Genomic DNA, 21,008 nt, shown 5'->3' with positions numbered 1-21,008 from the left:
TACAGACAATGTTTCTTTAAAAGTCTCCATCTGCAAATCCCATTAGATGTGCATATAAGGTTTCTGATGATTAATAGTTGCCTGCTCGGGTTTTGGTTGGAGGGGACCTTGTGTGAGCGGGTTAACCCCTCCCTCTCCTCTCTCACATTTCACTTCAGAAATTTGTCACTCTCTCCCCACCGCAGGATTTAAAAGTGTGTCTCAGCAGCCCTGGTCCAGCCCTCTGCAGGCATTTGCTTCGGGCTCCAGGACCATCTCCTCCTCGCTGGTGCGTCTGGGCTGGGACAGTGAAAATGTTTAGTGCCATCGGCAACAAATACATGTACAAGGGACCCCGATAGGCAGGCTGGTGTGTCGGGGGACAGGAAGCAAGCAGTGAAGCCCGACACAGGTGTGCACATACACACACACGTGTGTGTCGCTGGCCACATGTGTGTGTAATTTCAGAAGAGACTTTAGTTTTGTTTTTGTTTTGGTTCCTGGAGTGAATTTGCTGTTGAACATTTCCCCTCCTATTGAATTTTGTTTTTGTTTTTGCATTTTTAAAAAAATTTGAATATAAAAAGTGAAAAGAGTCAAACTTTTGAAAGGACTGAGGTGGGCAGCAGACAGCAGATGGATCCCGTGGCCAACAGCTGCATGAGGAGCCCCCACCCCCCTGCCCCTGTCTGGGGCTGTCTTCGAAACCCCCACTCGGAAGGCACGGGGCCCTCAGGGCTACCCCACTACCCGCCAACCCCATTCTCCTTCCACCAGAAATCAGACTTCCCAGCGACAGCGACAGCTGCCTACCCCGACTTCTCGGCCTCTTGCCTGGCGGCCACCCCACACAGCCTACCCCAAGAGGAGCGCCTCTTCACTGAGCAGCACCCCGCCTTCCCGCAGCCTCCTGACTGGCACTTCCCTGTCTCCGAGGCCCGGCAGAGGCTCAACCTGGGCCCAGCTGGAGGCTCCAGGGAGATGGGAGCCAGCAGCCCAGGCCTGGTAGACACCATGGGAGGCCCAGGCGAGGACTACGGGGTGCTTGGGAGCACGGCCAGTGAGACGGAGAAGAAATCATCCAGACGGAAAAAGGAGAGTTCAGGTAGGTGGCACAGCAGTAGACCATTCTTTTACTGTGTGACACTGAGGAGCTTGCTCGCCCTTTCTGAGCCTAGGAGCCCTTATCATGAATTTCAAACAATACTATCTAACCTACCTGAATGCAGGCGACTTGGGGTTTCTTCCATTCTAGCAGTTTGAGGATTCTCTGGAGATGGGGGCTATGTCTGTGTCCCTAGCACTCTTGTTTCTGGGAAGGATGTGCCAGCTAGAGAATAAAATGGGTTCAGCCAAGATTTGAAGGACACATGGGATGGCGCCTCTGGGTACAGACTGTCAAGGATCAGAGGGGGGATTTCCTGACCATTCAGCTGAGATCAAAGGTCAGAGGTTTAGGACTGAGGCTGGGACTTTGGGTGGCCCTGCAGAGCCACCCTACACCTCCAGGAAGCTATAGGCAAAGAAGCAGGCCCAGGGCGGGAATGGGAGAGGCAAGAGACAGAGACAGAAAGAGGACTGAGGTTTGGGGCTGATGCCCAGGAGGGATCAGGCTACAGAGCTGGGCTGTGTCCAGGCCAAGGGGACAGCTCAGCATGTCAAGGTCTGGCTGACCTTCAGGGAAGGCAGTGCTGCAGGGCCCTGCTGGGGGAGTGCCAGCCTTGGGAAGAGCTAGGGAGGCAGGCTGCTGAGGGCCCTGCTCTGAGCCTGGGAATTTGTGTAAAGCCCAGCTTGGGGATGGCCCCCCGAAGCCTGGAGGATGGCGAAGGCCTTCTCCTCCCTGCTGTGGTTGTCCCTAGCCTCCCCTACAAAGTGCTCCCAGCTTCTCTCACTGCCCTTTCAACTTTTGCCTGGTCCCCCAGCCCCACAGCCCCACCTTGAACAAGGCAGTGTCCCGGCCTCCTGCCCCTGTCGCCTCGCTGCACTCCTTACAGCTTGCTCAGGGGAGACCTGCTGGTCTAAACGCATAAAGGACCTTCCTGGAGCTAAGCAAGAGCAGGCCAGGAAAGGAGCGTGCCAACCAGCAAAGGAGCACTCAGAGTGATTTGCTTTATGCAAAGCTTTGGTCCTGGCACAGATTGCCTGAGCTTCTGCCTTTTGCCAAGCACAGTAGGGTGCTCAGATGAATAAAGTGGTCCTGACCTCAGAGCTCAAACCTAGAGGAAGATCGACCTATAGAAGCCTGTCAGCAGTGGGATGTGCTCTGATCCAGAGTTCCAAGGTGCAGTGGAATCTTAGCGAGGCCACGGAGCTACACCCAGCCCATTGTATTTTATTTGATCAAATTCATTCATTCATTGTATTTATTATTTATTTATTTTATTTTGGTATTGAAGATTTAACCCAGGGGCTCTTTACCCCTGGACTACATGCCCAGCTCTTTTACTTTATTTTGAGACGTCCTTTCTAAGTTGCCTAGGGCCTTGTTAAGTTGCTGAGGCTGGCCTTGAACTTGCAATTCTCCTGCCTCAGCCTCCCTAAGTAGCTGAGATTACAGGTGTGTGCCACCATGCCTGGCTGTTATTTTATTTTAGATACAGAACTGGCTTGGAACTTGTGATTCTCTTGCCTCAGCCTCCCAAGTAGTTGGGCCTTGTGCCTGCTAGGCAAGCACTCTACCAACTGAGCCATATCCTCAGCCCCAGACCTTCTTTTTTGAGTCCCACAAATATTTACAAAGTCAGGACAGCAGATTTTATTAGTCTCTCGATTTTGTATGTGTGGAAAGAAAAGATAAAGTTTGAAGGGAATCCTGCAAGAATGGGGTCAAAACAGAGTGACCACCTCATCTCAATTTGCCCAGGATTTTTCTAGTGTTTGGATTCAAAGTCCAAAACCCCAGGGAAACCCCAGGGACCCAGGCAAACCAGGAGATTTGGTGACTCTGAATCTCACAGCCTGCAGCAGATTCGAAGCATAATCATCATTGGGAAATAATAATCGGTCCCCATGCTCGAAGCCCTGTCATGTGCTGACAGTGGGTGACAATAACCACAGCATGACCTCCTGGCTGCTAAATAGAAGGATCCTTTATATCCCCATGGCTAAATCCCCAGAGGCAGAATTTAACTATTCCTGTCCCTGGATGGTGATCTGCTGAGTTGGGCCACTTTGTGCTTCTGGAGCCCAAGGCATGCTCCGCCACTAGCCACTCGGCTGTGTGCCGAGTAGAAAAGCGAAAAGCGTCCCCCTCCGTGGCGCCTGCTGTGCTGCTCCTCCAGCTCTGCTCACACCCCATGGCTGCAACCAGCCACTTTCCAGGGAACTGAGAGCCAAGGGCACTGGGAAGGATGAGCAAAGCCAAGAGCCTGCTGGGCTCAGGCGAAATCTTTCATCATCTGGAGTTTCAGCACAAGCTGAACGTGCTGTCTTCCTTTTGGCAAGTGGCTGAGGTCACTCCATTACAAAGTAGGCACACGTGCCAACTTCTGACCACCTGAATAGCACGTGGACACCCTCTGCGGACTGTCCTACACTCTTGATAAGGTCAACCTCTTGGTGGGAAGAGGTTCCCACTCAGGAGGGCCCCTGGGCTCTCCCCATGTGGGGTCCCTTCAGGAGCAATGGCAGGATTGCAGCGGCATGCATAGGGCCCAGCTGGCCCAGGCTCTCTCTCTGTTCAGCAGGGAAATATTTATTGCCCAGATGCTAGAGTCTTCATTTGGAATTTAACTGAAGGAGAAGAAGGAGGCAGGAGGGGTCAGCTTCATAAGAGCCCAAGGAAGGGAAAAATAATGAGCAGGACTCAACCAATTCCAGAATATGGAATTCAGCTCAGAAGGGATAAGCCCACAAAGAACCCCCATGCCACCAGGCTGATCTGAGTCCCTGGTAGAGGCTCTCTCTATTTTAAATTTTAATATTTTAGTCATATGGAATTTGTTTTGGAGCTGGGGATGGAACCCAGGGCCTTGTGCCTGCTACATATGAGCTCTACCACTGGTTGAGCCACATCCCCTCACTATGGATTTTTGCATTAATTTTGATTTTTTTAAAAGCATCTCATTAGCTGGGGAGGTAGCTCAGTGATAAAGTGCTTGCCTAGTCTTTGGAAGGTTCTGAGTTTGATTTCCACCATTGCAAAAAAATTGATGATAATAATTCAAATGATTGTATTGAAACATTATTTGTCTTGATTATTGAGATTTTGGGTGCCCTTTAAATTTATGCTTTGCAAGCTGGGTGCAGTGACACACACCTTAATCCCAGCTGCTCAGGAGGCTGAGACAGGAGGATCGTGAGTTCAAAGCTGACCTCAGCAATGTCGAGGCACTTAGCAACTCAGTGAGACCCTGTCTCTAAATAAAATACAAAATAGGGCTGGGGGTGTGGCTCAGTGGTTCAATTCCTGGTTTGAACTCAGGGGCACTCAAAAAAAAAAAAGAAAAGAAAAAGAAAAAAATTGTGCTCTGCAAGAGTGAGTGCCTCGCCCTAGTCCCAGCTGGGCCATCTCTGGAAGGTCAACCAGCATTGACCACAAATACATCTTTCCATGTTTCACTGTTGAACTGACAGGTTAGGGTTAGGGTTCCAACTTTTGGGTGGGAGACTTTGAGAAAATTAACTTCTTGCAGTCTCCACTTCCCCAGCTGTAAGATGGGAATATAACAATAGCACTTTCCTTTAGAGACTCTGTGAAGGGTAAATGTGCTGATCCATAAGATTAACACTGCACCTGAGTCATAGGAAGAGTTTAATAAATAGCAACTGTAAATGTATTAGGCCCATATTTCCTGAATCAGCCTTCAGAATAAGGGGTGTGAAAGATAGTGCTATACTTACTGGGAGATTGGAGTTGAATATCTCAAATACACTATTTCAGAAATTTCTGAGCCTGGGGCATAGACATGGAAACTACTTGCAATTATTTTGCCCTAAAATCCAATTGTCTTCACTTAGGATCTTGGAGCTCAGAGATCTGCCAGAGGAGTTGGGGGAAGGGGACCAAGTTGTACCTGGCAAATGTGTTCCATACTGGCTGGCCCAGGAGGCCCAGTAACTGAAAGTGTTTACAAAAAGAACATTCTCTGCTCTGCCCTCTCCTTCCTCAGCCATCTTCAACTGCTCCCCCTGTGCCCCCTCTGGAAGCTGGCTCTGATTTGCTGCAGTAAATGATCAAAAAAGTGGGGGAGGCGGGAGGGGTCCCTGGCCCTCCCCCACCCCAGGCATTCTGTTGGTTCACAACACGAACCAACTCAGGAGGATCCAGGCGATGTTATTCCATCAACCACTCCCAACCCGGGGGCCAGTGGGTGTTAAAGACCCCTGCTGACAGGGACAGCTGTGAGGCCACTGTTGTTTTCTCCCAAACTGTCCTGGCTACTGTGGTCGTCTTTTATTTATGGGGATGAGGGATTTCGCAGCGATTTCCTGATGGGGTTCAAGGGAAGGTTGAGTGTGATCAGCCTGGCTGCAGGCGAAGCAGCTCGGCGCCTGCCGCGCTGCGCTATGGCCACTACTGTAGGCTCTCTTCCCCGCGCGCTCCGCGCTGTCTTCTTCGGACTCGCTCTGTCCCATCCTCCGTCCCATCCTCCTTCAGCTCCAGCTAGTGCGCTTCCCTGGGGCTCCTCTTACCCGACTTCCTTTCTCCAAGACCTGATCTCCACCTGCCCCTGCCCAACTACGGAAACCTGCAAATGTGCCAGAGGTTTAAAGCGGTCCACAAATTGGTCCCTCTCTCGCACCCTTCTCCACCCGATCTCCCCCTAGGAAGGGCCACCTCCCCACCTCCACCTCCACTCACGGTGTCACAAAGCCACACCTTGTGCTGGCATGGAAAATACATCCTACTTTCCCCTCCTGCCTGACTGCTCTGGCTGTTTGCATTCAAGAGTTCTCCGGCCTGTTGAAATCCTACGTATTCAAAACGCAGCTCAAAATCTACCCTTCCAAGAGTATCCCCCCTTTTAAAAAAAATTATGACTATACGTGTACATAGCATCATGTAAGTCAAGGGCCGGGCGCGGTGGCTCATGCCTGTAATCCCAGTGGCTCGGGAAGCTGAGACAAGGAGGCAAGAGGATCGCGAGTTCAAAGCCAGCCTCAGCAATGGTGAGGCACTAAGCAATGCAGTGAGACCCTGTCTCCAAATTAAAAAAAAAAAAAAAAAGGGCTGGGGATGTGGCTCAGTGGCCAAGTGCACCTTAGTTTAATCCCTGGTACACCCCCCCCCCTGAAAAAAAGGAAAAAGTTTTGGTGAACTATAATTTGCAACTTCATAAAGGAACTCTCCTAAGATTTCTTATCATGTGACATTCTATATTTGAAATCTCCTTTTTCTTATAATGGTCAAAACAACATAATATAAAATTTGCTATCTTTAACTATTTTGAAATGATACTGTACAGTAATTAAATATAGATACATTGTTGTGTGATAGATCTCTAGAATTGTTGCATTTTTGTGAAAACAAAATTCTAGCCAGGTGTGGTGGCACCTGCCTCTGATCCTAGCAACTCAGGAGGCTGAGGCAGGAGGATTACAAATTCAAGGCCAGCCTGGGTAACACAGTAAGACCCTGTCTCAATATTCAATTAAATTAAAATTTTGCAAGGGTAGGGGATGCAGTTCAGTGGTAGAGTGCTTGCAGAGGATGCACAAGGCCCTGTATTCAATTCCTGTCGTCTCAGCAAAAAAAGAAAAAAACTATATCTGTTGAAAAATCATCATGCTATTTTCTAGAAGGTTGGTTATTTTAGATATCTCATGTAAGTGGAACCATGTAGTATTGGTCTTTTTGTGACTGTCTTATACCATTTATACCCTTGGGTTTTGTCAACATTGTAGCCTGACAGAATCAAACCCAGATCCTCATGCATGCTAGGCAAGCGCTCTACCATTGAGCCACATCCCCAACCCCATACCATATTTCCTTTATCCATTCATCTGTTGATGGACACAATTGACAATTGTTAATAATGCTGAAGTGAACTTGGGTTTGCAAATATCTCTTTGAGCTCATGTTTTCAGTTCTTCAGAGGATATATATGCTTAGAAGTAGAATTTCTAGATTATATGATAATTCTTGATTTTTTTTTAAGGAGTCTCCATGCTGTTTTCCATAGCAGCCTCACTGTTGTATATTCCAAGGGTTCAGATTGCTCTACATCCTGGCCAGCACTTATTCCTTCCTTCCTTCCTTGCCATCCTATCGGTTTAAGGTGATAGCTTATGATTGTTCTGATTTGCATTTCCATAATGATTAATCACATTGAGCACCCTCCAATATCAGTGTTGGCCATTTATGTATCTTCTTTGGAGAAATGTCTATTCAGGTTCTTCATCCATCTTGAATGGATTCTTTGGGGAGGGTTGTATTGAGTTGTAGTTCTTCATATATTCTGAATATTAACCCTTATCAGAAATATAATTTGCAAATATTTTCTCCCACTCCATTGGTTGTTTTCACTCTATTGATTGTTTTTCTTTGCCATGCAGTTTTTAAGTTTAATGCAGTCCTGTTTGTCTATTTTTGCTTTTGTTGCCTGTGCTTTTGCAATCATATCGACAAAAATCATCACCAAATCCAAATCATGAAGCTTTCCCAAAGGAGTTTAGGAGTTTTATATTTGTAGGTCTTTCATTTAGGTCTTGACTTAATTTTGTACAGTGTGAGGTCAGGATCTGGCTTCATACATGTGGGTGTCTAGTTCTCCCAGCACCATCTGTTAAAGATGCTAACCTTGCCATGCAAAGTGGCACACGCCTGTAACCCCAGAAGCTCCAGAGGCTGAGACAGAAGGATAGCCAGTTCAAAGCCAGCCTCAGGAACAGAGAGGCAATTAGCAACTCGGTGAGACCCTAAATCTAAATAAAATACAAAATAGGGGATGTAGCTCAGTGGTTGAGTGCCCCTGAGTTCAATCCCTGGTACAAAAAAAAAAAAAAAAAAAAAAAAAAGCTATCCTTTTCCCATTGTGTAGCCTTAGTAACTTTGTCAAAGATCATTTGAGGGTTTATTTTTGACCTCTCTATTCTGTTCCATTTGTCTTTGTCTTTATTCCATGGTTCAATTGCTGTAGCTTTGTAATGTTTCAAAATTAGAAAGCATAGGGCTGGGGATGTGGTTCAAGCGGTAGTGTGTTCGCCTGGCATGCGTGGGGCCCGGGTTCCATCCTCAGCACCACATACCAACAAAGATGTTGTATCTGCTGAAAACTAAAAAATAAATATTAAAATTATCTCTCTCTTTAAAAAAGAAAAAAATTGTTTAAAAATTAGGAAGCATGAGGCCTCCAGTTTTGTTTTTCCTTCTCAAATTTGTTTTGGCTATTTAGAGTCCTTTTAGATTCCATATGAATATTAGGATTTTTTGTTGAAAAATGTCATTGGGATTTTGATAGGGATTTTATTGAATTTCTAGGGTTTTGTTTGTTTGTTTTGTTTTACTTTGCTTTTGTGATGCTGGGGCTTGAATCCAGGGCCTTACACATTTGAGGAAATGTGGATTGTTTTACTATATTAAGACTTCTGGGGCTGGGGATGTGGCTCAGTGGTAGCGCACTTGTCTGGCATGTGTGTGGCCCGGGTTCGATCCTCAGCACCACATACAAACAAAGATGTTGTGTTTGCTGAAAACTGAAAAATAAAATATTAAAATTAAAAAAAAAGACTTCTGATCCATGAACACAATGTCTTTCCATTTATTTGTGTATTTTTTAAAATTTCTTTCAGCAATGTTTTATAGTTTTCTGTATATAGACCTTGGTTAGGTTTGTAAATGGAATTGTTTTCTTTAATTTCCCTTTTGGATTGTTAGTGTATAGAAACACAACTGATTTTTGTGTGTTATTTTATATCTTGCAATTTTGCTAAATTTATTAATTCTAACAGTTCTTTTTTATGTGGAATCTTAGGGTTTTCAGCATATAAGATCATGTCATCTGTGAATAGAGAGATCATTTTATTTCTTCCTTTCATATTTGGATGACTTTTTCTTTTTCTTGCCTAATTGCTCTGGCCAGTACTTCCAGTACTATCTTTTTTAATATTTATTTTTTAGTCATAGGTGGACACAATATCTTTATTTTATATTTATGTGGTGCTGAGGATCGAACCCAGTGCCTCATGCATGCCAGGCAAGCACTCTACCTCAGAGCCACAACCCCAGCCCCTTCCAGTACTATTTTGAATGTATGTGGCAAGAATGAGCATCCTTGCCTTGTTCCAGATCCTGATTTTAGAGCAAAGCTTTCAGTTTTTTACCATTGAGTATGATATTAGCTGTGGGTTTTTCACATATGCTCCTCATTAGGTTGTGGTAATTTCCTGCTGTTCCTAGTTTCCTAAATATGTCAGAATCCTTTCTCGATCTCCATCCCTGCACACATGAATCGGGCCTTGTGTGTACCTCTACAGTGGCATCAAACCCAGTTGACCTTGCATCCAGAGTTATGGATGCACACAACTCCCTGTCCCCTTAAAACTAAAGGGTCTAGAAGATCAGAATGGTATCACATCACCTGTGCCATCTCCCCTAGCTCCTGGTGACACATTTACACACAGGAATTGCTCATTCAATATCTGGTCAATAGTCTCAATTGCATTTATTTTCTCACTTTCTCTCTGAGAGCAGCCGCACCGCCTGGCATGAGTGTTTCACCCTGAGTCATGTGCTTTTACAGTCTCACTGATGAAAAAGGTTTTCAAAGAGCCAGACTTCAATCATAAACTCAGCCCATGGTCAGAGTGAGTGCTGGGGTCTGGGGTCAGAAAGATGCATAAACATGCAGGCTGGGCTGACTCTTCAGGAATCCCTCATGTGGTGCTGGGGTCAGATGTGGAGATAAATGAGTCCCCTTCTGTCTTCAACATCTCCCCCTCATGCTGGCTGCATCCCAAATTGCTCATGTTCAAATCCTGGCTAGGCAAAGTGACCTGAGCTAAATTGGAACCTTTGCTACCTGCCATCAGCCAGGGTGGCCTGGCTTTAAATGCTCTCTGGTCAAAGGTCATTGCAGTGCTGGGCAGGGTGTGGTTGAAGGGTACACAGTGGCTATAGCCCCTCTTTTTTTCTTTTCTTTTTCTTTCTTTCTTTCTTTTTATTTTATTTTATTTTATTTTATTTTATTTTTTTGGTACCAGGGATTGAACTCTGAGGCACTCAACCACTAAGCCACAACCCCAGCCCTTTTTGTATTTTATTTTTAGAAACAGGGTCTCACTGAGTTGCTTAGGGCCTCACTAAGTTGCTGAGGCTGGCTTTGAACTCCCAATTCTCCTGCCTCAGCCTCCAGAGACGCTGGGATTATAGGCGTGCACCACCACACCCAACCCAGAAGCCTTAGGGCCTGAGGTGACTAGCTTAGAGGAGAAAATAACTCCACACTTGGCCATCCTTCCTCCTCGCATTCCCTGCCTCCTGGCTAGAGCTCCTGGCCAGAGTCCCAGCTCCTGCTCTGTCTCTGAAAAGCAAAGTTTGGGGCCCAAACAGGACTGAGGCCTTGGCCACATCTGAACTCAGAGGCACCAGCACAAATCCTGGCCTGCTCAGGCCCCTAACCAGCTATGGTCAGGAAGTTCTGGAGAAAGTCTATTTCTGCTGAGGCAGCAGAATCTTGACCAAGATGTAAGATGGAAAGGTTCAAAGGGCCCATGGGCCACGAGAAGGTCAGTGAAGGGACTGCTTCAACTCTGCCCACTGCCCTACCAGATAGGGACTCAGGTTGCCTATTTCTCTGGTTTGAATAAATCCGGAAGGTTGGAGGGATTCTTTCTTCCTGAGAGGCAGGCCTTATGTCCCCTGCAGGCCCCGGAGCCCCAAATGCCCTCTCGGCACACAGAGTTGGGAGTTTCACATCCAACTCCCTGCCTCTGGCCAGGACCCACCCTGTCCTCTTCTATTTCTTGCTTTTCCCTGTTTTCTTTGCACAGTACAGGGGGACCACATGAGCAGCAGCCCTAGATCCTGAAACCTCTACTTCCTTTGGTGACAACTGAGGGTGACATCTGGAACTTATAAACATGAACAAAGCCCAGTGCTGCCTGCACCTCCCCAGCTTCTCTCAAAGGCTGCTCCCCAAGTCTGGGGATGTGGCTAGGGATAAGGTGCTTGCCTAGAATGCACAAGGCCCTGAGTTCCATTCCCCACATCACCACCACACAACAACAACAAAAAAAACCCTATCTTCACCTTCTGTTGCCACGGCCACCTCTGTTCCCCCTATTCCTGGTTTTTCAGTATTCCACAGCCCCCCGCACTCTCCTCACCACTGCCTAAACTCACAGTTCCACCACATCTGGGACTCTCCAAAACCAGGCCTTTCCATTCAGAAGAATCTGCTTCTTTCCCAGAAAACATACCCTGAATTCCCTGTCCCCACTGCTGGGCTCCTCAAAGAGGACCCCTGCCGATATATATATACAATTAGGCACTTGCAAGAGAGTGGAAGGGTCTGGCTATTCGGGAAGGGCTGAGTGAGAAAGTCAGGCCAAGCCCAGGAGGTCCCAGATGGGAATATCCAACTGGTCTTGGTCTGGCTCATTCCAGGTCTGGTCTGGTTTTGATGGACTTGGAGCCCTGCTCCTGAAGGTGAAAACAGCATGAGCTAATGATCACCTCCAAGTGTCCCTAGTGTGGCAGCCCAAGAAGCTGCAGGCACCATGTTCAGGGGGTTTGCCTCACCTACTGAGGTCATAGCCAAACAGTCCCTTTCTCTCCCTTCCCTGGCACAAGGGATCCAGACCTGGACCCAGACCCAGACCTGGAGTAGACACAGCCTCCATTATCCACCCCTGCCACCTTGCTTTAGGGCAGTGTGATATGTGGCTATAGCCCTAGACTTGTCCTAGGAGAATTGGACAAGCCATTTAGCCTCTGGGTCTAATTTCCTTACCTGTTCAATGGGCTAACTGAAATTTAGAACAGAGATTGGGGCCCAAGCAGGTCCTCAGGGGTCCTCCCAGAATAATTACTAGGACAGGGACTGGGGTGTAGCTCAGTAGTAGAGCACTTGCCTAGCATGTGCAAGGCCCTGGGTTCAACCCCCAGAACTGGAAAAAAAGTAATAATAATAATAATGATTCAATAGGAAGCAGCATGATGGTATATAAATAGCTACCTATAAGGAAGTACAGAATCCAGGCCCAGTAAGCAACTAACCTTCTGTATTCTTAGGCTAGTCCCTTACCTTCTCTGTCTCACCTATAAAATGAACAGGGACAATAAGTCTTCTCTAAAATCCCTTCCAGCTCTACTATTCTGTGATCCTGGAGTAGATATGAAAGTCCAAAAGAAGTTTCTCTATGGGAGAAATAAATCCACCATCAACTGCAAAGTGCTATTTGAATCTGGGACATGTGGCTTTCTGTATGGTGTTGGATAGAAATATATGTAAAATAATGCTGTGGAGTGGGGAGTGGGAACACAGGACTCCAGAAAGGCATGTTCCACTCGGCTGATGGAACCTTCCTGCAGCTCTGATAAGGCTGTCTGCTAACTTTAGGAAGGCCTGCCAAACCTGACAGCTACTTATGAAATAATTCGCCTTGGACTATGTAAAAGCTCATGGTGGAAACTGCAATCACACACACATCCTGTTTGCATTTCTTGGGGTACTGTTGACTGTTCCCTCGTGGCCCTGCTTGGGATGGGTGGCTCCTCCCTAACCACAGAGGCAGCCAGCTGAGGGTTTGCCTCCTCCCTCTGTGATCCTGCCAAAAGCAGTGGCTACCCCTGAGAGAAGCAGGACCAGGAGAACCAATGTGGATGGCCATTCTGTAACTGTGCGTGGAAGTCTGGGCCCCCTGGAAGACTCAAGGAGTGGTGCCAATAGTGTCCCGAATATGCAGATCTGTATTCACAGATGTAGAAAAGAAGTGAAGGGAAAATTGCTGAAAACTCAGACATTGGAAGGGCATCCCTTCCACACAGGGCTGGAGAAGTGGTGCTTTTCGAGCATCTTATTTAAGCTGGTGAATCACATCTCAAACATCACATCCATTAAAATCAGAGTCTCACTGGGCCCAGCACCACACTAGGGCTGAGTACGGGTTATCCGTCTCATTTTACCTTCTCATTTGCTTTATAATCACAGTGGGTGTAGCTATTCTCATTTTGCAAATGAAGAAACTGGGGCTCAGAGAACCTCAGTGACTTGCCCAAGGTCAGAAAACTCCTCCTTGGAGCCAGCACCTTTGCACCTGTGAGTGCAAAGGCCTAGGCTCTCCAATGGGTCCTCAGATGCATCTGTAAATACAGTACCCCTCACTCAGCTCAGGACAGGAAGTTTTGCATGTGGGAGGGAGAGAGAAATTCTCTAGCATATGCCCAATCTTTGGGCTGAGGGAAGGTTGGAGAGAGTTTTGTGACTGATCACACCGTAAGAGATGGAAGGGGCCACAGAGTTCATCAAGGCCAGATGTTGTCCAAAGAAAAGGGACAGGGAGAGGAAAAGAGGGTGTCAGGGCTTGTATATTGGAAGGAACTCCAGCTCTCCAGGGGAAAGAGTCCTTTCTGATCTCATGCTTCTACACATGGAGAAATTGGCCCAGAAAGGAGAGGGAGCCTGCCCAACAAAGATGTACTCTACCCAGGGCATGAGTTCCTTACATGTGGTAGTATGCACTTGAACTGAGCCCCTGAATTGGCAGACTTGGACACCCCCAGCCAGAAATGGCAAGAAAGTGCTCATGGTTTTCTTTTCCTGTCTTGATAAAAATATTGCCATTATTAATACTGTTGCAAAACAAGAGAACAATAACTTCCACCTGAGATTCCCAGCGCCTTCCCCATACTTCTGGTGCCTTTATCAATCCTAACAGTGTAAAAGTTTATGCCACTCTGGAAAGTTAATGAGGGACAAGCGTTCTCCCAGAGCATGGGGAGGCATTAGGCCCTGAAGCCCCAGAACCTAAATCAGGACAGGAGACAGGAGAGGAAAGGGGGAGGGCGGGAGTTGGCTTGGTGGGGGTGGCCAGCTGCCCACACAATTGGTCCCAGACCAGCTGCAAAGGGGTCATTTCCCTTTCTTCACTTTTGCTAGGGAGGATTGTGTTCAGGACTTGGGGGGACATGGGAGTTGTTTTCTGGAAGAGCACAAGGCAGCTGTGCACACCTAGGAAGTCCTAAGAAAAGGGGAGGGTGGGTATGGGTGGCAACCTAGGGCCATGCCCCTAAGAGCCCTGGAGGGGGAGGCAAGCAGAGCTGCTATGGTCCCTTTCCCGGACCTGGCCAGGGCCAATCAGAAGATAGAGAATCTGATGCTAAGATTGAGAAAGCCTTGGCTTTAATCAGGTGGATCTGTATTCAAATCTCCCTTCTGTGGCTGAAAGGCTGCTGGGCACACTGGGCAAGCTCCTGGGCCTCTCTGAGGCTGCTTCCTCTGTATAACCACAAATGGTTTAGCATGTGCCAGGTACAGGAGCTACTGGCTAGAAGCAAGAGTGAGGAAAGCATCCCTGGGAAAGAGCTATTAACCAAATGATCAAGGCAAATCCACATAGCCTTGCTAAAAGGGGATAATAATAGCACCTACTCCCAGAGGAGATGTGTGGCGAGGATTAAACAAGTGAGTGTATCTAAGCACAGAGAAGCCTTCAGAAATGCCAGCTCCTATTATACCCGCTTTCCCATGGCAGCTCCTGGAGTGAAAACATTGGAACAATATATTTGTCCAGTAACTTTAGATTTTAAAATCATTTTCTACACACATTAGCTCATCCAGTCTTCCCAAAATAGCCCTGGGAGGTACGTGCCTTATTTTCTCCCATTTCTTGTGAGGAGAGCCCAGAGAGGTTAAGTAACTTCCTCAAAGTCTCCAGCAAGAAGATCAGGATTGAAACCTCTGCGCAAGTCCTCTGGACTATTGGCTACCCGCAGCTGTGACAAGGAAAGGCTCTGAGCACTGTGAACCCCGGGACAGGAGGAGGTTGTGGAACTAGACACCAGGAGTCTGGGGGGGGGGGTCCTGGCCTCACTTTAGCGTCCACGGGCCGGGATGTGCCCTGGGGAGGCCGTCCATCCGCTGCCTGATCCTCCCCAGACCGCCGCCAGGACGAGGTGCGGCTCTGGCAGCCGCCAAGGCCGAGGGGGCTCCTCGGGGACCCCGGCCCGGAGCTGCGCGTCCTTCCTCTCCGGCCCACGCTCCGGCTTCCGGAGGGGTCTGGCCTGCCTTCTCCGGTCTGGAGCCAGAGGCCTCCGGGCAGGCAGCCCGCGCTGGGGAACTCGCCCCTCCCCTGTCCCCAGGAGAGCCCTGCAGGCAGCCCCCGCGAATCGGGCGCGGGCACCGGGGCCAGGGCGCCGTGACACCCACGGGCCAGGCATCTAGACTGCGGGAAGCACCCTCGGGCCATCTCGGGGTTCCCGGGGCGGCCACAGCGGGAGAGGAGCGTCGATGGCCCCGCTCCTCTCGGGATTGCAGAGCCGCCCACCCCGGCCCTCTCTCCGGGTGCCCCCGCAGTCGCCCCGGGGGCGGAAGTCGGGGAAACCGAAGTACAAACGAGTTGAATGGAAAGCATAAGAAAGAAGCAGCCAGGCTCAAAGTTCTAATTGGATCTCCCGGTTAATGTGGGGTTTCTACCTCCCCAGGCCCCTCCGCCGTTTGGCAGCTGAGCCCAGAGTGTGGGCGGCTGGCCTGACTTACATCCCGTCTGCATCCTCCGCCCACCACCCAGGTCGGCTTAAACCTGGCCTCAGAGAACAGAGAACCCACCCCTGGCCGTGTAGGCGACGAGGGGACCAGACTCCGAGCCGGCAGTGGGCTGGGGCGCAGCTCTCGGTAAAGCCCCTGATTCTGAGCCACAGTCCCCATGCCTGTAAAAGGAGACCAATGAAGAGAGCGCAGAATATTAGAGCACAGCAGGACTGCTTCTTGCAGCCATTCACGGGCCACGTGGCACGCATTGTTAGTTAATTGTGTGGGTGTGTAGGTCTCCTCCCTGTGCCGCTCTGTGTACCACCGTGGAAGTGAAGGTCCAGCCACTAGCTCAAAAGATAAGACACAGCACAGCCCCTTTGATCTGCACAGGACTTTACAGTTTGTAATTCTTCCTACAAATATTGCGTTTGAACAGTATGCGAGTCAAACTGCCTGGGTTTCATTCGGTCTCCATCACTCCTTGGCTGGATAAACTTGATCAATTTGAACTCTGTGCTTAGTTTTCTCGTATATGAAATATGGCTAAGGGGCTGGGGATGTGGCTCAAGCGGTAGCGCGCTCGCCTGGCATGCGTGCGGCCCGGGTTCGATCCTCAGCACCACATACCAACAAAGATGTTGTGTCCGCCGAGAACTAAAAATAAATAAATATTAAAAATTCTCTCTCTCTGTCTCTCTCTCTCTCTCCCCTCTCTCACTCTCTCAAAAAAAAAAAAAAAAAAGAAATATGGCTAATACTAAAATCACCTGGTTGGGTAATTTAGGGGATTAATGCATGCCAGGTGCTTGGTAGAGAGCCTAGCACCTAGTTTATGTTCCCCTGGCCCTGTTAGCTTTTATGACAGAGTCCCACTGTGTCTAACCAGCCTCCTCCCCAGGGTTCAGATGGCTTTCCTGACTTGGCCCTCTGAGGCTGAGTCAGTAGGTCTCGGGCAGGGCCTAGAGCCAGCCTGTGTGACCAGCTTCCCAGCAATGCTGATGCTGCTGGCTGCCTGAGAAACTGGGTAGTGAGGTCTTAGAGCAGAAGTGTATAAACTTGATCATGCACGAGAAATATCAGGAAGTCTTGTTAAAACAAATGACTGAGTCCCCACCCCACCCCAATTTCTAATCCAATGGGTCTGGGGTCAGGCCCTAGGATTTGCATTTCTAACAAGTTTTCAAGTAAGACTGATGCTGCTGGCCTGACATGCCTTGAGAATTTGTTGTAGAGCATCTGGTACACATGCAACAGCCACTAATGTCATGCTAGGGTTGGCTGGGGTCAGAGATCATTAAACAGCCAAGAACAGCTTTACATCCTTTGGAAATAGAAAAGTTGCAGGGCAGGGGTTGGGACTGAGATTGGAAGCTCCAAAAGCTTCCCAATTGTCAGAAGGATACAGCACTAAAAAGAATGAAGGAACGAGGTAGCTTCTTTCTCAGCATCCTCCAAAGAAGGTTGCCCAACCGAGCCCCCTCAGCTCACATCTTCTTATTTGGGGGTCCTTTCTCCCCAGACAATCAAGAGAACCGAGGGAAACCAGAGGGCAGCAGCAAGGCCCGGAAGGAGAGGACAGCCTTCACCAAGGAGCAGCTGCGGGAGCTGGAGGCTGAGTTCGCTCACCATAACTACCTGACCCGGCTCCGCAGATATGAGATCGCCGTAAACCTGGACCTCTCTGAACGACAGGTACAGCCCAGGCAGCCCTACCTTCTCACTGCTCTCTCACCTGCTTCCTTCTCTCCCTTCCCATTACCCCTCCCTGGACTTTCTTTTTCTTCTCCCTCCACCCAACCAGTGGTTCTCAACTGTGGTTGTACCTGAGAATCATCCAAGGAGATTTTAATAACACTGATGTTTGGGCTCCACTCTTTGGGATCATTGTAATTGATCTGGGATGGAATCCAGACACCCAGATTTCTCAAATATCCCCCAGGTGATTCTCTGTACATCTGATCTGCTTATTCCCCAGACTTGAGCGGGTATTGGAATCACTTGTTCAAATGCAGGTTCCAGAACCCTGGGGTTCTGGAATTTTGCAATAATGATGAGAGGGAATGAGAATCTGCATTTGTGATAAGGTCTGCAGGTCATGAGGATATGCAGTTCATTCCTGGGCACACTTGGAGAAAAACTTCCCTGGCCCTTTGCTGAGGCCTTTCTTCAGAACATCTCACCCTGCTCATACCCATGTTCTGATATAGAATAACACCAACAACATTCTATAACAGTATTCACTTGACAGAGGACTCTGCCAGAGTGTTAGAGTTTGAATCAGAAGATCCTGTCTGTAGATCCTGTCTCTGCCAAGTCCATGACTCTGGGGTCTCCATTGGTTAAATGAGGTCATAATCCTACACTCAGACCAGAAAATGTGCTGATCGGAACTATCTAAACTGAAAAGTGCTCTATAAATGTACCTAAGGATGAGGCTGATGACCCTCTGCTCCCAGACCTTTGAGGGAGGCGTGTTGGCACAGGAAAGGTGGGACATGTGAAAGAGTGGGGCCCATGCAGAGGTTCCTGCACCTGTCTGGGGCTTCATCTTGAGATACAAGGTGGACCTCTCAGCTGACTGGTATGTTCCCCCTTTAGCCTCAGTTCTTGAGGTCTTGGGAAATTGGGGAGCAGCAATTGAGGGATTTAAGCTGGGGTCCCTGGAGTTAGTTGTACCCTGGCTATCTTGAGCATCACCGTGGGGAGAAAGTCACCCGGGCCCTGGAGTGATCAGTCTCCTTTGCTTCCTCCCTCAGGTGAAAGTGTGGTTCCAGAACCGAAGGATGAAGTGGAAGCGTGTGAAAGGGGGTCAGCCTGTCTCTCCCCATGGGCAGGACCCTGAGGATGGGGACTCTGCAGCCTCTCCAAGTTCAGAGTGAGGTTCTCCATGGAGAAAATAAAGACTAAGGACTGAGCCCCCCCTCCCCAACTGCCCCTTCCCTGTCCCACCTTCACCTTTCTCCCCCTGCCCCACAGTTGCCTCTCCATACCTTTCACTGACTCAGAAACGAAGCTGCCCAGGGTGCCCCGGCGCTTTGAGTTTCCCAGAAAGTGCTGCCCACATTGCTGGTTTAGCAGCCCCTCCCCAGGGCCCTTTGCTTCCCACACTCTCGTGGAATCATCCAGCGCCAACTGAACTGAATGAGTCTGGAAAGAGCTCCAGGGATGCTGCTTCTCAGGGTCTCTTGGCCATCACCCACACCTCCTCCTGCCACCTTCCTCCTGCTCGGCCAGGCCTCCTCGGGTTCTGGACACCACCTGGCCTGCAGGGAAAGAAACCTTGGAACCAGCTGGTGACTCATAAAAGCAAATGCTCCAAAAGAAAGGAAATGATGGAGACACACACACACCCTGGCCCACCTTCCCATTTTCCTCTCTGAGCTCTACACCTAAGGCTTTGGGGGTTGTTAGTTGTCCCCAAACCCCAAGGGAAACCAGCACGAGGAGGGCTAAAGACAGCAACCCAGGGACTGCACATCAGTAACCTGTCCCTGTCTCCAAATGTGTTGGCTGTTGAGTGAGCAAATTTATGAGCATTGACTGAAAGAAGGCAGAAAAATAGCCTGGTATAGGTCCTTATGTTCCCGTTCAGGCAGGTTTGATTGGGTGACTGAGAACAAACCCAGGACAGCACCTGCTGCTCAGCTCAATGCAGGAATACAGAGCTGGGGCTCTCAAGCAAAGGTCCCGGGAAGTGCAACAGCAATTCCTTTTCAATCCACAATTTCCAGATTGAAAACCTCTCCAGATGCTGATACTATTGAGAGCTGGACAGTGGCCCCTATGTCCCAGGGATGGAGTGAAAACATGAGGGCTGCTGGGTGAGGACCTAGCAATGTGGAACTCTGGAGTGGAAGGTTCCCTGGCTGCAACATCTTGTGCTCTCAAAGGGCTGACTGCAAACAGGACAAGGAGACAACCTCTTTTTCCATGGGATGCAATTAAGTCCCTCTTGTGTGTCCCACAAATGCCATAACTTTGGGAAGAATGGCTAGGTTCATGTGTGGGCACTGCTCGGACCTCAGTCACATCTTCTGGGGATGCCACTTTGAGGATTGATGGCCAAGCAGCCCGAGGCGACTGCAGCCTTGGAAAAAGAACACCACCACCCCCAATCCTGCCCCTTGATTGGTGCTTGATCTCTGGATCTCAGCTGGTATTGTAGAAGAAGGTCAGAAAGAATTTGGAATTTGGATTTCTGTGTGTAGATTTAATCATTTATGTGTAAAAACAACCCCACCTCCCCACCCCCAGAAAGCACAAAAGCTGTGGAAAATGACTGCCAAATGAGATGGCTGGTTGGAACATGTATAATTCTTTTCTAAAGCATACTTCATTTATTTTCTTAAGATAACATCAAATTAACTGTACAAGGTCAATTCACTTTGTAAGAAATCTCTTGGAGAAATAAAATCAATACAAAACAAAAAAAAAAGTTTCCAGGCCCTTTTCTTTGCAGCACTAAGAACCACAGTTCTTGTGTGCAATCTTCTGATTCTCATCGGATGATTTCCCAGACAATGTCTAGGAAAAACAAGAAAAGGAAAGAAATCATTGAACCCATGGTCTTCTACTTTAGGTTCTTCAAAATGTAATCACTGAAAAACAAACTCCAAAAAAGAACTTTTCGCCCATACAGATGAATTGTGTTCATTTCCCATTTGTAAAAGTTTCACTTTGTTTCCCCAACCTATGACTTATCAAAGAGTCAAAGTTCATTAACCAAAAGATGAACTCTTCTATTAGTAAAGGAATCTTGACCATAAAATAACAATCCCTAGTAAGGTTTTCTCTCTCTCTCTCTCTCTCTCTCTCTCTCTCTCTCTCTCTCTCTCTCTCTCTTGAGATTCCAAGATTGGAGGGTTTTTTGTTGTTGTTGTTCAGGGTAGAAAATATACATACACCAATAATAATGACATATGGGGGAAAAAGTCCCATATTCTATATCTTTTTAATTAAAGAACAATTTTATCTCACCAGGATATCCACAAAGGACAAATAGGACTGGCTTGGGGGGAGGGAGGGAGCAAGGAGAGGAGACCTGACCAGGATTTTGCATTGAGGTAGCCTAGGTCAGGTATGGTAGGTGGCTGGAAGTGACATCATCAGGACTGGCAGAGTGAAGCCGACTCACAAAAATCAATGTACCAAAGGGAATCTTAGCTCAGTGGGCTAAGGTTTAGGTTCAAAGTCAAGTGACATGAATGTCTTCAGGCAATCCAACACTCCTCCCTACAGGAAACTCAACTCTCATACTTAGGGAGACATCAACTTCTGATTTTCTTTCCATGTCCCAAATGTTCCTTGAAGATCCTTTCTCAATGCCATTGTTATCACAGCTGGTTCCCAAGCTCTCTTCTTTCTGCCCATCACCTTCCTTACTCTTCATTTCCT

General features: G+C 48.2%; 1 protein-coding gene across 2 annotated transcripts; it reads left to right on the top strand.

The window, feature by feature from the left end:
* Window positions 1-224: 224 nt before the first annotated feature.
* Meox1 (mesenchyme homeobox 1) lies at window positions 225-19,694 on the top strand. Of its 2 annotated transcripts, XM_026412401.2 has the most exons (3): window positions 225-1,084; window positions 17,134-17,306; window positions 18,371-19,694. In XM_026412401.2, the coding sequence occupies exons 1-3, from the start codon at window positions 616-618 to the stop codon at window positions 18,491-18,493; spliced, it is 765 nt and encodes a 254-aa protein (XP_026268186.2). In that variant the 5' UTR covers window positions 225-615; the 3' UTR covers window positions 18,494-19,694. The 2 variants fall into 2 exon arrangements, with proteins under 2 accessions (XP_026268186.2, XP_026268188.2); XM_026412403.2 differs by lacking the exon at window positions 17,134-17,306.
* Window positions 19,695-21,008: the final 1,314 nt, after the last annotated feature.

Source organism: Urocitellus parryii, chromosome 7 (assembly GCF_045843805.1).
Source record: "Urocitellus parryii isolate mUroPar1 chromosome 7, mUroPar1.hap1, whole genome shotgun sequence".
Lineage (NCBI taxonomy): Eukaryota > Metazoa > Chordata > Mammalia > Rodentia > Sciuridae > Urocitellus > Urocitellus parryii.
This window is presented reverse-complemented; position numbering and strand designations above follow the sequence as displayed.